This window comes from Polypterus senegalus, chromosome 1 (assembly GCF_016835505.1).
Source record: "Polypterus senegalus isolate Bchr_013 chromosome 1, ASM1683550v1, whole genome shotgun sequence".
In the NCBI taxonomy this organism is placed as follows: domain Eukaryota; kingdom Metazoa; phylum Chordata; class Cladistia; order Polypteriformes; family Polypteridae; genus Polypterus; species Polypterus senegalus.
The window spans coordinates 329,199,280-329,216,223 of record NC_053154.1 but is presented as its reverse complement, the minus strand read 5'-3'; the positions used below and the strand labels follow the sequence as shown (position 1 = coordinate 329,216,223).

The window sequence follows — 16,944 nt, the reverse complement described above, 5'->3', positions numbered from 1 at the left end:
GTAGAGAATGTCAGTCTTACTCTCTGTGACAGAAACTACATATAAATATTTTCACAGAATGTTTTACTGTGTGCAGACTTTTTTCTATTCAAATATTTCTATTCTTAATTGATCTGTGTAAATATTTTGAAGCTGTCCATGAGTTTTGGTTAGTTTTTCCATCTTTATCCATTCCTTTGGCCACATATGTTTCCTGTCAAAGAACTATAGTGGTGTTGATTAGGCCAATGGCCCAGTAGCATTTGCTTATTAAACAGCTGCTTCTAAATATTATAATGTTATAAAGCATTGATATATAGAGCTTAGAAATGTACTCCTTTGCACTGGTATCTTGTTGTTTTTCTGTTGGTTTCCATTATCAGTTTTTACTGTTATTCTTCCCCTGCTTTTTTGTAGTAAGAAGACTGTATCAAAGTGTTAGAAACTGTAGCCTTGCTTTAGCCCAGAAAATTAAATTGAGTGGTACACTCCATCTACACATCAATGAATGCCCTTTAAATCAAATGGTTTTGACATTCAATGATTCTTTTTTTATATTTAAATAGCAATTACATCTTCACCTGTAGATGGTGCTGTATATCTCCTTACGTTCTTCTTTTATTTACCATAGTCCTCTGTGTTGTCAACTTTGATGTATTGCAATACAAAGGAAAGGGACATGGAGCGCTCTGGAACATAACACATTTCTGTGAACACAAAGGATTGTAGCTGTGGTAGCAATTGTGTCATCTTTTTCAGTATTCTTGCAAATGGTAAAAGAATTCAGCTCATTAATTTTCCTGCTCCCTTGTTCTTTTTCTGTCCCTCATTTACTCATGCATATTTTATTATGGAGACCACTGAGAAATAGGTTTATGAGTATATTACATACAGTACATCCGGAAAGTATTCACAGCGCATCACTTTTTCCACATTTTATGTTACAGCCTTATTCCGAAATAGATTAAATTAATTTTTTTCCTCAGAATTCTACACACAACATCCCATAATGACAACATGAAAAAAGTGTTTACTTGAGATTTTTGCAAATTTATTAAAAATAAAAAAAATTGAGAAAGCACATGTACATAAGTATTCACAGCCTTTGCCATGAAGCTCAAAATTGAGCTCCGGTGCATCCTGTTTCCCCTGATCATCCTTGAGATGTTTCCGCAGCTTAATTGTAGTCCACTTGTGGTAAATTCAGTTGATTGGACATGATTTGGAAAGGCACACACCTGTCTATAGAAGGTCCCACAGTTGACAGTTCATGTCAGAGCACAAACCAAGCATGAAGTCAAAGGAATTGTTTGTAGACCTCCTAGACATTATTGTCTCGAGGCACAAATCTGGGGAAGGTTACAGAAAAATTTCTGCTGCTTTGAAGGTCCTAATGAGCACAGTGGTCTCCATCATCCATAAGTGGAAGACTCTTCCTAGAGCTGGCCAGCCATCTAAACTGACCAATCGGGGGGAGAAGGGCCTTAGTCAGGGAGGTGACCAAGAACCCGATGGTCCTCTGTGGAGAGAGGAGAACCTTCCAAAAGGACAACCATCTCTGCAGCAATCCACCAATCAGGCCTGTATGGTAGAGTGGCCAGACAGAAGCCACTCCTTAGTAAAAGGCACATGGCAGCCCACCTGGAGTTTGCCAAAAGGCACCTGAAGGACTCTCAGACCATGAGAAACAAAATTCTCTGGTCTGATGAGACAAAGATTGAACTCTTTGGTGTGAATGCCAGGCGTCACTTTTGGAGGAAACCAGGCACCGCTCTCATCACCAGGCCAATACCATCCCTACAGTGAAGCCTGGTGGTGGCAGCATCATGCTGTGGGGATGTTTTTCAGCGACATTGACTGGGAGACGAGTCAGGATAAAGGGAAAGATGACTGCAGCAATGTACAGAGACATCCTGGATGAAAACCTGCTCCAGAGCGCTCTTGACCTCAGACTGGGGCGACGGTTCATCTTTCAGCAGGACAACAGCCCTAAGCACACAGCCAAGATATCAAAGGAGTGGCTTCAGGACAACTCTGTGAATGTCCTTGAGTGGCCCAGCCAGAGCCCAGACTTGAATTCGATTGAACATCTCTGGAGAGATCTTAAAATGGCTGTGCACCAACACTTCCCATCCAACCTGATGGAGCTTGAGAGGTGCTGCAAAGAGGAATGGGCGAAACTGGCCAAGGATAGGGGTGCGAAGCTTGTGGCATCATATTTTAAAAGACTTGAGGCTGTAATTGCTGCCAAAGGTGCATCGACAAAGTATTGAGCAAAGGCTGTGAATACTTATGTACATGTGATTTCTCAGTTTTTTTTATTTTTAATAAATTTGCAAAACCTCAAGTAAACTTTTTTCACGTTGTCATTATGGGGTGTTGTGTGTAGAATTCGGAGGAAAAAATGAATTTAATCCATTTTGGAATAAGGCTGTGACATAACAAAATGTGGAAAAAGTGATGCACTGCGAATACTTTCCGGATGCACCGTATAATACAAGTAAAAGTTCATGGCAACATTTTCAAATTTATGAGTGATCAATGAGTTCAACTAGTTGAAACTGTTTTCTCAAATGCTACAGAATTAAAAGACTAATTGATTAAATCCCTTATTTTCATATATGTGTTGCAAGAGACCGTGAACTTTTTAAAAATAAATTCACCCTGAAGCAAACTCCGTGGAGGCCAGTCAACCGCTTGCAAAAGTGATTAGAAATAAAACAGGTTGCTGTGTAGGAAATGGAGGTGCATACAATATGCAACAACCTGCTGCATTTGGCTGTTTGTCTCAGATATTGCAGTCCTTAATAAATGTACTGGACTATAAAATGCAAAATGCTTTAGCAGCACTGCAGTACTTGCTTCATTATAAGCTCCTGTATGATGATGTAGTAGAATTCACGCTATTAATTCCAACTTAAAAAAGTTACAGATAATTTAAAACTTTTTTCAAGACTGACCTTAATTAAACCCCAGGAGGAATGTATCAAAATTAATATGCATTGCATGTATGTGTAGAGTTTGTGGCAATTGGCGTTCATTTTTATTAGTGTAAGAACCAAGCCCTGCACAAAAAGAGAAATTGATTTGCAGATAATGATGTAAGTGATGGGATGGTTGTGACAAAAGTGCCTGTTTAATTACACATACTGAAAAGGCCTTCATGCAAGATGGAACCATCTAAATGGCTCTGTCATTTGTGTGTCACTACCTCAGGACCAAAGATTGGATTACAGTAATCCCTCCTTGATCGCGGGGGTTGCATTCCAGAACCCCCTGCGATAGATGAAAATCCGCGAAGTAGAAACCATATGTTTTATAGTTATTTTTATATATTTTAAGCCCTTATAAACTCTCCCACACTGTTAACATTATTAGAGCCCTCTAGAACATGAAATAACACCCTTTAGTCAAAAGTTTAAACAGTGCTCCATGACAAGACAGAGATGACAGTTCTTTCTCACAAGTAAAAGAATGCAAACATATCTTCTCTTCCAAGGAGTGCCGTCAGGAGCAGAGAATGTCAGAGAGAGCGAGATAAAAGCAAACAATCAAAAAATTAATACCTGCTTTTAAGTATGCCGAAGCACCGCGATAAAGCAGCATTTTTTAGAGAAGCCTCCGTATCCTCTAGGCAAACAGCCTCTGTGCGAACAGCCCCTCTGCTCACACCCCCTCCGTCAGGCAGAGAGAATGAGAGAGACGGAGAAAGCAAACAATCAAGCACCGCAATATCATTGAGGAGTTTTAGTTAATATGTAATACATGCTCTGATTGGGTAGCTTCTAAGCCATCCGCCAATAGCGTCCCTTGTATGAAATCAACTGGGCAAACAAACTGAGGAAGCATGTACTATAAATTAAAAGACCCATTGTCCGCAGAAATCCGTGAACCAGTGAGAAATCCGTAATATATATTTAGATATGCTTACATTTAAAATCCGCGAAAGTCGAAGCGCGATATAGCGAGGGATTACTGTAATCAGGTTTGAGCATGTTATTTTGCTTCTAGTTTATTGGTGGCATAGACGTGCATTACAGAAAAAAATTTAACTTTTTTTTAATAGCTTCTAAAAGCATTTTAACCTTCCCATGGACAACAGGAGCTACCAAAGGTTTCCCAATTGTAATAAATATCATTTTTTTCCCCACATACAGTAATAGTTTGAAAGAGTATTTCTGTGAACGTTTTGGAGGAAAAGTGCCATGGGCATATATCAAAATTGTATTCACTTCTTAATTTTTTTAGTTTGTTTTCACAAGTGGGTACTAAAAACAATCCACACTGTATAGTAATCCAAGGAACAAAAGTGAGCAACAGCTCCTGTAGCTTCAAATGAGAGTGTCAGTGGGAACAAAAATGAATGTAACTTAAATTGCACCAAATTTTTGTATTATTTTGTTAAATTGCAAAACTAAATTCCAGAAATTCTCCCTAAAATCTAGTTAATGATTATTATGCCAAAGATTGTTTAGTTGCTTTAGTAATATTCTCAGTATTATTGTTAATTTTACTATTAGCTGTAACAGAAAAATCACGTCAGAAGCAAAAGCTAAGCAAGCAGGTTTGACTTGGGTTGTACAGTTTAAGGCAGTATATTTAGCATTTATAGATAGATAGATACTTTATTAATCCCAAGGGGAAATTCATTTATGCAGAGTTTAAGAATATTAACAAAAAATACATAATATTAATTTGTTTGTTTTATGATATTTTTATTGTTAAATTAGTACTCCATCCAAAAATGATATTTTCTTATATGTTAGTTCACAGTGGTGGCCAGAAAAAATTTAATCTCATGTTTTCATGTGTGAAAGATATAAAGATTCAAACTCGATAGGACCCTGCAGTGAGCATGGAAAGATGAAAAAAAATTTCCCATAACTCATGTGGCACAATTCAATGTTTGTTATCTATTTGTATGTTTAAAATGTATATAAAATATTGCTAACAGTTACTTCCTGAAAACTCTGCACTGAAGGTCAAAAGGAAAGAAATTTCTGTCTCACAATACTCTACATTTGAAGACCTCTCCCCTTATTAATTGGTCAAGAATCCTGTGTTCAATTCAAACTTTTTTTTCTCCCCCCCAGCGCCCCCCCCCAATCATTTGCCATTGTCCTTAACTGGTCACCTGAGTTTGAATCTTCAATATGTCCTTTCTTCTCAAAAACATAGAACTTTTTTCTCTCTCACAACTACAAACTTCATGGGGTAACATAAAAAATTGGGGTGGAATATTCCTTTAAGTAAAATCATGAGAAAGCTGCTTGGAACATTCAGAGTAATTGGTTGCACTATCTATCTAAAAAAAAAATGAATTTCCCCTTGGGATTAATAAAGTATCTATCTATCTATCTAACTGGAGTTTACTTCCTGTGGTACCACATAGTGCAGTTTAAATTTATTATGTGAGTGTCCACATTTATTTGGAACTAGAATTCAAAATATCTCCGCATATGAAGCACTGGATGCTTATTCTTTTACAGTAGGTGTGTTCAGTGAATTGAGCTCATTATTTTGAGACAAAGAGCTACAGTTGTTATATGTTGTAAAGCAGGTCCCTTCAACTGGCGGCTCACAGGCCACAATTTTTTTATTTTTTTAAATGGGCAAATCATCTAGCCCATTAAAATGCATTTATCACTGCAGATTATCTTATTTCTGAGCACCAAAGCACAGAATTCAAATTCCTTGATTAGAAAATGGCTTATTCTCTTTGCCCCCGACCCTTGCTGCCACACCATGTTTAGACACCTCCGAAGAGCCTTCCTCAAAGCATCGCTGCGAGCTATGATTCCACTACTCCTGTTTTCCAGTTAGCAAATATCTTCAAATTCCTTTTTCAGCCTTTGTAAAGAGAAGAGTTGATGATGGAAATAGGCAATTTAATAATAACTGGACTGAGAAATAACTATTTGCACTTGTTTTAGCAAAACCGGTGTATCCACTCTGTAGCAAGACTGTTGCTGTCACAAATGACAACAGTTTGAGAAGGCACTTTAACACAAAGCACTCAAAATTTGACAAAAAGTTTCCAGCAGGCTCAGATGTCCATAGACTTAATGTACAAAGTCTACTTAATGAGCTATGAAAGCAGACAAACTATCCTGGTTCAATCATGTCAGCCTTCCTCCTTGTTGCATGGATTCTCAGAAAATAGTAAAAACGTTCACTGACTCGGAGACTGTGAAGGAATGCATGTTAGCTATTATAGAGGAGGTAGTGACAGATGACAAAATAAGGAAGAGCCTAACTTCATCCATTCAGAAAATGCTAATTTCCAATAAAACATTCATTAGAAGAGCTGAAGTACTAGCAAGTGATGTTTTCAGAACCTTTTTAGAGAGATTAAAAAAGGCTGCTGTGATGTTGCTAGCTGGTGACATTGCATAACTATGTCTGTATGTGGGATGTTTTGGTGAGGAGCGCTTTCACAAGGACTTGCCCAGTCTAATTTGCAATGAGTAAACCTGCTAGTAACAGATAGCACCCCTTCCATGGCAGGAAGGGTACTTTGTCAGTCAGTCTACCTGGCTGAACTTGCACAGTAAATAGAATGTTTTTATTGCCTGATACATCAAAGTGTTGTGTGCCCAAAACTCAGCAATGAGTTAAACAATGCAGTGGAAAGTGTTATATTGATCAGCAATTTCATCAGAGCAACTTTAAGGGTATAAAACACGGCTTGTTTCACAAACTCTTGTCTGTCAGCTAAGCCCAATGATTTGCTTGTGCATAACGATGTTAGTTGGCTAAGTAAGGGCAATGCACTTATATGGGTTTGTGAACTCAAACAGGAGATTATTGCTTTTCTTTGTAGCTGTTGTCTTAAAAAAGCAGAGGCATTTATATCCAAAATGCTAGATGAGATGTTCATAGCAGAAGTGTTCTTTATGGCTGACATCTTCCAACATTTGAATGGACATAATCTTGGTTTTCAAGGAGTGGACAAAACAATCTGTGATTTTGTGGAAAAACTTAATGGATTTAAAAAGAAACTGGACTTGTTTTCAAATAATTTAACTAAAAGGAAAATGCTTTATTTCCCAAAACTGCATGATTTACTAAATAATTTGGCATCTGTACAAATTATCATAATAATGACAGAATTTTTAAACAAGTTAAGGGCAAACTTTGCAGCAAGGTTTGACTACTTTGACATTCCCACTAAGATGATGCATTTTGTCTGTTTGTCTGTTTACGACTGACGTGGAAGGAGAGTTGGCATCAAAAGCCAAATAGGTGCTTGTGTCACTTGATGAAGGTTCTCTGCAATTAGATCTGATAGACTTGCAAGAGTCGTCTGAATTGAAACAGGTGCTTCAATCTGTAAGATGTGTACAATTTTGGACAGAACTGGACCAGGTTCAGTTTCCAAACGCTAAAAGGTTGGCTGTTTTTCTTCTAACAATGTTTGCTACAATGTGTACATGTGAGTCCAGCTTTTTGCATGTGAATGCAATAAAAACAAGCACTCATTCCCCCGCCCCCCCACCAACCTCACAAGCACCAACCTCCATTGAGGTCTATGAATTGCTCTCACTTCATATGAACCTATTGCAAAGTCAAGTAAGTGCAATTTTAGTCATTAGAAAACTAATATAATACTGGCTTGTGAACCTTGACACAGACAGACGGACATCGTTTGTTGCACCCAACACACTCGTTTATTTACAATTTATATTTACAACTACGTCAGTGCACGTCCCAGTGCTTCCAACACCGATCCCCCAAAGTCCAGGCCTCACAGTCCAAATGCCTGTCTGGCCGCCTCCAGTCTTTTCTCCAGCTCCGTCCTTCTTCCACCCGACTTCCGCCACTGAATGAAAGGAGGCGGCCCCTTATATAGGAACCCGGATGGGCTCCAGCTGCTTCCCGGCATTCCTCCGCAGACACTCCCAAGTGTGGCGGAAGTGCTGGCTGTGCACCCGGAAGCCCTCCGGGTGTCCCCTGTCTTCTTCCCCCCAGCACTTCCTGGTGTGGCGGAAGTGCTGGGCTCCAGGTTTCTTCAGGCACCGGTGGCCATGGGCCCCTACAGGGTTGGGCTTCCAAGCCCTCTACCCGTGGCCCCCAATACAACCAGTGCGGTTGCCCCCTTGCGGTCTGAAGGAGGTACAAGCCCTCCTCCGGTCCTCCAGGGCGTCCCGGCTGGGCTTCACCCCCAGCCGCCTGCGACTATCTATCTATATCTATATCTATCTATCTATCTATCTGTCTATCTGTCTATCTATATATATATATATATACAAACCTAACGCAGACAGGCACAATTTCAGCAACACACAAGGCTCTTTATTTGTATGAGATCCTACAGCACCATCCAAGTACAAAGAAGCAGTACAGGAGAAATTTTCTCTCTGTTTTTGTCTTCCTCCCTACCGCCTCCTCTAACTCCCAACTCTGTCTCCTAGAACTGTGGCATCCGGCTTGTTTTATGCTTCACCCGGGAGTCTGACGAAGTAGGGCTCAACTGTAATCTCAAAATTAACTGCATGTTATTGCAGAAAGCAAGCAAGTGTGTTTGCCCTGACAAAGACTTTCAAATGTTTAACTTGTTTTACTAATATCTAAGTGGTCCCAATATCTCATCCAGTTACTTTTTAAAGTGCTAGTCCATGACTTCTAAATATTACCAGACAGGCTCCTGTTTTGATATATCATTACTAATCTTTCTTCAATGTTTAATTATTATGATAAAATAAATATTTGTTTTTCTCTTCTTTAACTTGTGCTGATTTTCATGTTATTAACACTTCTCTGGTGTCTGATTCAAGTTGCTGAGGAGAGCATAAGCTGTTCTCTTTTTTTAATATGCCTAATGCTCTTCTGTTCATCATGTTAGTTTATTGTTCTTGTTCTTGAGGGGGATTTCCTTGATTTTCTTTTCAATCCTGTACACATTTTTTTTTTTATAGCTTAAGACCTATTTAACTGGTTAAACCTGATGATGCTAATAGTTAATTTGCATTTTCTTAATACAATACCATGCTTTTTTTTAACTTAGTGCCCAAAATCTTTCCATCAGTATGTGTTTAATGCAAGGTACACAGGCTTTTGTTTCAGTGAGAAAAAAATTACCTGTGGGCCATGTTAAAATGCTAGGATTATTTTAGTGAGACCTAGAATTATTCTGCTGATTAATACATTTTTTTTGTATTATGCAGGTGCATATCAATTTAATTACACACAAAACCATGAATTTATATGCTCCAAAAACTGGATTCAGTAGCATTGAGTACAATACCTTTTCCTTTCCTATAATCAATTATTTTGAATGACAAAGATAATTAAAATATACAATAACACTCTGTGTTAGTGATGTGCACAGACTTTTTGGAAAACAGTGGCTAAAAAGGGAGACATGGCACCTAATGGGACAGGATTTATTACATTTTAATCCTGGAGACAAATTATTGCCCATGTTTTATTTCTCTGTTTTTAATTTCATAGTACACTAGCTGTCCTCCGCTGCTCCGCAGGCGAAACAGGAGCAACTTTAAAAATCAATAGACAAACTGGTATCAGTAGCTAAGCAGAGGCAAGGTACACTCCAAAACATGGCTAGAGTGAGTGAAGAGGGTCCGGCCTGGCTCCCCACTCCTGTTGTCACGCTTCCCCCTCTCCTTGTCCCGCAGCCTCTATCTCGGCTTAGCGCGAATATATCACTCCTGCAAGTGACCTATGATTCTTACCACATGACAAAAGTCACAGAATCAACCGGAATTTACAAGCAAATTATAGAAATGGCTGATCTAAATCTGTTAAGTAATTCTCTTGTGAAAAGCAGACAGACATTGGATTTATATATATATATATATATATATATATATAGATATATATATATATATATATACATTATATAGATATATATATATATATATATAGATATATAGATAAATAGATATATATATATATATAGATATATAGATATATATATATATATATATATATATAGATATATATATATATATATATAGATATATATATAGATATATATATATAGATATAGATATAGATATAGATATATATATATATATATATATATATAGATATAGATATATATAGATATATATATATAGAGATATATATATATATATAGAGATATATATGTGGATGCAACTTCAGGGGCATTTATAATGTTATGTGTGTTATATGTATGTATTTATATAGCATTATAATGCAATCTAATTTGGAAAAAATATTTGTCCAGGTTTGCTGATTTTGTTAGGTTATCAAAAAGGAAACTACATGCTTTTACTGCACATATACTTTAATTTCCCAATATAAAATGACTTAACATCTTGAAATAAAAGAATTCCTATCTCATTACATGACATTCCAAATGGGCATTAACAGCAGGAGTTCACATCACAGCACATGCAATCAATTTATTTTTCTTCCATAAAGTGCCTGTTGTGGGCCAAATATTCAGGAAGCCCCTAGAAGTGATCATCTGCTACCAAATATCACCATTATTTTTGTACATCTGATTTATAAAAAGAAGAAGTAGAATTATTATAATCAAGAACCCTGAAGTGCAAAGTAAAATGATTTTATATATGCTACCATATATGTAAGCAAAAAAAACTTGCTTTCTAAGTACTAGTTTTTAGGATTTATAACTAAATCTTCTTTTTGGATCCCCATGACACTTTTTTGTTAATAGTGGTGACTTTCTTGGTAGAATCAGAAGATCAGAACGCCATTCTAATCCAAATTGATTTTGAGTTTGAACTCGGCTAAATTGAGCTTTGAAAATGTTTGTTCAGCAATTGTAATTGATTCAGGTCATGTGACATTGATTTTTAAAGATTTAAACTGCATTAGCATCAAACCACTTAAAGATTCCAAGAATTGCTTGGGCAACTTTTCTTTGGACAGTTGTGTGAGAAATGAAATACTCTCAACTCTGTCAGTAGACCTGACTGCACTAAGTTTGAATGCTACTGCCAACGTTGGTGCATCTTTTTCCTTCTAAGCGAGCAGACACACATGTAGAGATGGAAACTCATTCTCACAGATTCCCCAGTTGTTGCTTTGCTTGGCTGCAGCATGCTTGAGTTGAGAGGCAGAAATTGCTGTGCACCATGAAAAACAAGTTATTTTACAAATATCTGATACTTTTTGAAAGTTAGCAGTGGCTGATAACCGTAACAAGCCAACTGGAAAAGCTGACATTATAAGCAGATTGAATATGTGCATAATATAATATACATTAATAATATCTGAATACTGAAATTTCCAAATTTTTTCTGCAATATTTATTGTAGGCCTTACTTTATTTCCATATGGGATACTAGTAGTCTAGCTTTAACAAGGCACGTTGTTTATCGCTACTTTTTCTCAGTTTCTTACCACTACAAGGAGACAATCATTTGGTGATCAATTCACTCCTAACAGGAAAAATATGTACTTGGCCAAAGAGGGGGAAGGGGGCAGAGGCTTAAGCAATGGTATCCCACCCCTCTGTACACATCCCTCCTTTATATGCACTAAAGATTATAATTTTACGCATTAGAGTTCACAAAGTTCTGAATGTTCTACCAAGGCTTGAACTTTATTTTACACAAATAAACGAATACGCATGTAATCAGATTCAAACAGAAGTGCCACCATATTCATATATTGTATCTTTATACTTAGGTGTATTTAATCTAACATTTTTCTCTAAATGGGTTGGATGCTCTGTGCAGTATCATTAGTAATAAAAAATATTTATAATTTGTACATTTTTGTTTTGCTTTGCCACTGCTCATTTCCAGGCTGGTGCATCTGGTCAGAATACCATTTAGCTTCCCTGTTAATTAGCCAAAACACTACAGTATAGTATTGAACATTCAGTTGTGTTTTGTTTCTAGGTGGTCACTTTTGTTAACAAAACCATCCACAAGGTATTATCTATTTACTTATTAGGTTATGGGACGTGATCTGCAAGCACATGTGGACTTGAATAGAGACATGCATTTCCTATTCATTCTTTATGGCATGGGGCATCATTTTAGTGCTGGGGATGGCAGTGACTGATAAGATGTGAGCGTAAAATAATTTGATTCCTTTAAAAGAAAAAAAGTTGTCCTCTTCTTTTCATTTGCTACATAAATTGTAGTCTTTTTTTTTTTTGATTGGTGTGTGCCTGCACAGCAGCCAGTGAAAATGCAAACAGCAGAACATGCTTTAAGCGTTATCCAGGTTTTAGTGTCACTAAAACTGAAAACTTTCTCAAAGTTGCAGTTTCAATCCTGTGGTAGCCAAATGAAAAGTCATACGATGGTTATTTTCTTTGATTGTTGATATGATGAAAATCTTTGTTAGATCCATGCTGCGATATTTGTTTTAAAGTTTGAAAGTACAGTAGTTCATAGATTGGGCACCTCATTAATGCACCGCTGCAAAAGTACAAAACAAGATGACATTCACAACAAATGTACAAAAAAATATACAGTAATAAAAAAAATATATGAATTATATTTGCTATGATTTTTAGCCATATGGTAACAATTTTGAAATTTTTTTACTGAATTTATGCAGCATTTATTTGTCATTTAGAGGTACATATACTTCTTAAGATGTCATTTGGATGGTTATCGAACCAAAACCACTTGATGTCAACTCTTTAAACACTAAGACTCAGTCCAGGCCCGAAGACTCACACTCTGATATTTACAGCCAGTTCATTTTATTCTCTTCTAACTTGATTACAGGGCATTTGCTGTTTCGTTTTGGTCTTAACATATTTCCCAGTAGGATAGCTGGGTGGTGGATACTATCTTTTGTTTCTGTGCATTTTGAAAAGCACCTTCTGTTGGTGCTTTCTTAAAAAAAAAAAAAAAAAAGGTCACAGTAATATTAAACCTTGACAGATTTGTTTTTGCCTCATGCTAAAAATACCCTTAAGGCCACATTTTTTGCAGCATCCTTCCAGTGTTACTCACCTAAATTTGCTAAACTTGTTCAAATGTTCTGTAATTACAATTTCCTTCTACTTTTGGGTAATATCAGAAAATATCTTCATTATGTCTAAATGTGCCTGCAGCAGCATAAAGTGTATCGTACATGCTGTTTCTTTCTTGCATGCCGAAGCCTGTTATCAACTAAAGTTAATAAATGGAAAATAAGATCATGTAAATAAAGAAACATGAATTCTGCTGTGTGTCAAATTGCATTTCACATATATCTCATAGCAATTAAGAATGTACAATACATTTCAGCCAGTGGCAATAATATCCATAGACATTCAAATGCACAAAAACTGATAAATATTATCATCCTGTCTTTTCAAAATCTTTGTGAGGTGATGGCTGGCAAATGGGCATAAAGCCATAATCTTGCTTAATTTAAAAATGTCTTATTTTAGTAGAGGCTGTGTCTCTAACCCTTTTATCCCAGCCAGGTAAAACTGGATGATACATGCCTAATGTGCATTTAATTCCCAATTGCAGAACTTTATTATAACTCTCCTTTTGTTATCTTCTTTTTTTTCTCAGAATGAGAAGCCATTGGGCCATTCTGCAAGCCGGTCAAGTAATATTTCAAAGGTAAGACATCTGTTAATATAGCGATTTATTGTTTTAGAGCCTGCTTACACCAGTTTAGCTTTATTAATGTCTTCATCATCTGCAGTCCCATATGTTACTTAGTTTTAAGGATGCAACTTAGTCTGTAAACCCATACTTTCTGTGTAAGTGTTCAGTATTCTAATTAAAAGCAATACAGCACTTACTTTATTCATGGATATGACAAAAGCCACATTAGAACTTATTTTATATAATGCCCTTCACATAACAGAATAACTGCTTTTTGTATCAGTTGGTTGAAGGAAAATCATTCAAAGGCACAAATTAAACTCTTTTTAATTTTTAAAGCATATTTAAAATGTTAGGTCTTAAAGAGACAGAAGGAGCTTTGTTGACAGGCCTTGAAAGTGAGCTCAGTAAAGCTGAATGACTGTTTGTGTTAAGAAATGCTTTGCTGGCTCATGAGATTTTCTCTTCCTTTTAATGCTTTGCTTTGTCCTAGTCTATGAAATATAGTAATATGATTTTAAATCTAATTTCTCTCTCCATCGACACTCCATCAAAAACATTGTATTTAATAAATTAGCCAGTGGTATAACTAGGTCACTGATGAGGGGTTTGTACCATAGCCAACAGAGTCTACAAAAGCAAATGCCAGGTTTTGAATTGCAGCTGCCATAAATTGTTCATTTACTGAAATACGGCAGTCTGTGCCAAATGTCTAAGTCCATTGCTAAATGTATTAATTGATATCAGGGTTTTTAATCAGTTGTTTTATTTGGTATCTTTTAATGTAATTAAGCAGTATGTTTTGCATAGCCAATTAGAAGGGGGTCCACAGGGTGCAGAGAAGCCTTGGAAAGTTGGCAGCAGGGTCTGAACACCTCTTGGCTCGCAAATGACAATACAAAGTACCCATTATCTTGGACCGTGCTTCTCTTTTAAATATAAAAGCTATCAGATGGTCAGTTGCTGTCCAGCTTATTAGGTGGTCCTAGTCAGTTTGAACAGAGTTTGGTCATGTTTGTGCTTTTCCTCTATACAGAAGATGTCCAAATAATCATGCCTTCTTATGTGCTACAGAATGTTCAGAGGTACAATGTTTTTGGAAACTGCCAAGAGACTCTTTGGCTTGATGGCAACAAAAGTTTATAGACTGGGCCCCTAACCCTATTATTTATTCTGGTCTTAGCTAAAATTGAGTGCTTATGTGGAACTTGAGAGGACAGTAATTGGTCAAATCAGCTCACCTGGCATCAACATAAGTGGCATCACTGTTTGGATTAACTGTTTATTTGTACCTATTTTGTTAGTTTAGACCTATGCAACCCTTTGTGATAAAGACTGCATTTATTATCAGTGTAGTGGACTGCAACATGGATATATTTATGATACTGCCATGAGTTATAACCCTTAGCAGGGTTGCTTCTTCTAACACACTGTTGATGGCATGTCTGGCAGCCACAATCTTACTACATTTTAAGCTATTTTAATCTCTAGACCCGCCCATTCTGTGTTTCAAATTGACACATACAGTCCAGTTTTCCTACTTCATACTTTTGCCTTATTTTAATCTGCAAGGATTATGTTTTATGTGCAGACCATGACATAACACAGATGTACTGGACACATCAACAGTGATCTCTATTTTTAAATCTCTAATCATGCTGTCTAATGCCTTTTTTCTGTCATTCATGATTCAGCACAAGGTCATAACTGCTTAAGAGAGCTAAGATTAATTAATAATCTTCCTGGTGAGAGGTTACATACAGGGCAGCACTAAAATGGCATCTACTTGTATAAGTTTTGATTCCACATGAGATATATTTAGGTTTAATGTCTGTGTGGAATTTACATGATGTCTCTGTATGCCTGGGGTTTTCTCTCCTTGTACTTCAGTTTTCATTTCACATCTCAAAGGTGTATAATAGACTAAGTGGTGACTGTGATAGATAGTGCTTATGTGTATGAGGGTGTCCTGTCTGTTTCCCTGTAACAGATTGGCGCCCAGTCTGAGGCTGGTTCCTGTCTTGTAGTCAGTCATTCCAGGTTTGACTGTAGCTTTAGCTCTCATCTCTAAAGTTGAATTAAAGTGCTTCAGTAAATGGATTGATACTGAAACGGTTTAGATAGAGTGATGGATAGACAGAGAGAGAGAGATGGCTAGATAAGGCACTTTCCCACCACAGGAACTTTTTTTCAGGAACCAGGGACCTTTTAGAAACTCTGGAACTTTTGTAGAGTTTACACCACAGGACCTCTGGTCATTTGTAGGTAGGTAGCTCCTACTGTAGGGTATGAACTTTTCGTTCATACACAAACTATCATGGATGGTGTTCAGGCAATGAATTATACTGTTTAGTTGAACCGTTTAGTTGACCACAAGTACTGGCGCCATCTGTTTTTAAATCTGAATTTCATTTCCTTGTGTCTTATTTCTGCCTCAGAATCTTGAATCTCTGCAGTCTAATGTAAAAGTTGTCTTCTTTTTTCTTTCTAGCTTTCCTTTCTTTTGTTTTTTTTTAGCCCTGTCTACTAATTCCTTAAATCAAATTCTCTGAAATAGCAATAAATGCATTTGCAGTAACATAAGCAGCATAAGAACTAACTATGCCTTGTTCTATTGTTTTGGTGGTACTCGGGGCCTGCATCATACAAGAACTAATTGGTTCTTGAAATCAAAGTTCCTGAGGTGAGAAATGCACTTAGATATGTGTAATGGATAAGTCGAGTGTGTGCATATTTAAGGAAATATGATTTTTATGTACTTTCAAAATATTTTTAATATTTTTCAAACTTCATAATGGGGATGATGAAATGTTTTAAATTTTTTTTAATAAATTTGGAAATGTATTAAGTGCATTTTCTGGAAGGGTTACTACTGGGTCTGCTGCTGTTTTTTAATTTATGTTAATGAGATTTAATCATGTTAAAAAAAGAAGTTGGTTACGTTTATAGATGACACTAAATTAGAAGGATTGGCCTGCACCCTGGAGTTTACTAATTCGTGATGGATTAGCCTGGAGAGCACTCAGGTTTAGGCAAATGTGTGTCATATGAAGGTTATTGTAAATAAATGTAAAGGTCTGCATTTACAATAGGAGGTTAAATATTACGTGTATCATGTTAGAATTCTTTCATGGTAAAGATGTTAAGGAAAATAGCCATGGTTAGCTTTCACTCGTTGTAAGATGATACACAGTATGTATGTACAATTCCCAACATAAAATCTATACTAATAAAAGGCAAAGCCCTCACTCACTCACTGACTGACTCATCACTAATTCTCCAACTTCCCGTGTGGGTGGAAGGCTGAAATTTGGCAGGTTCATTCCTTACAGCTTCCTTACAAAAGTTGGGCAGGTTTTATATCGAAATTCTACGCGTAATGGTCATAACTGGAAGCAGTTTTTCTCCATTTACTGTAATGGAGATGAGCTTCAACGCC

The 16,944-nt window shown here is 36.7% G+C and overlaps 1 protein-coding gene across 5 annotated transcripts in view; it reads left to right on the top strand.

Moving 5' to 3' along the window:
• Nucleotides 1–16,944, top strand: part of march8 (membrane-associated ring finger (C3HC4) 8) — a 197,247-nt gene that overhangs the window by 141,488 nt on the left and 38,815 nt on the right. For all 5 annotated transcript variants that reach the window (XM_039737926.1, XM_039737909.1, XM_039737917.1 and 2 more), the window contains one exon: nt 13,467–13,517. In XM_039737926.1, coding sequence (XP_039593860.1) covers nt 13,467–13,517 — 51 coding nt within the window. The remainder of the gene's footprint in view (nt 1–13,466; nt 13,518–16,944) is intronic.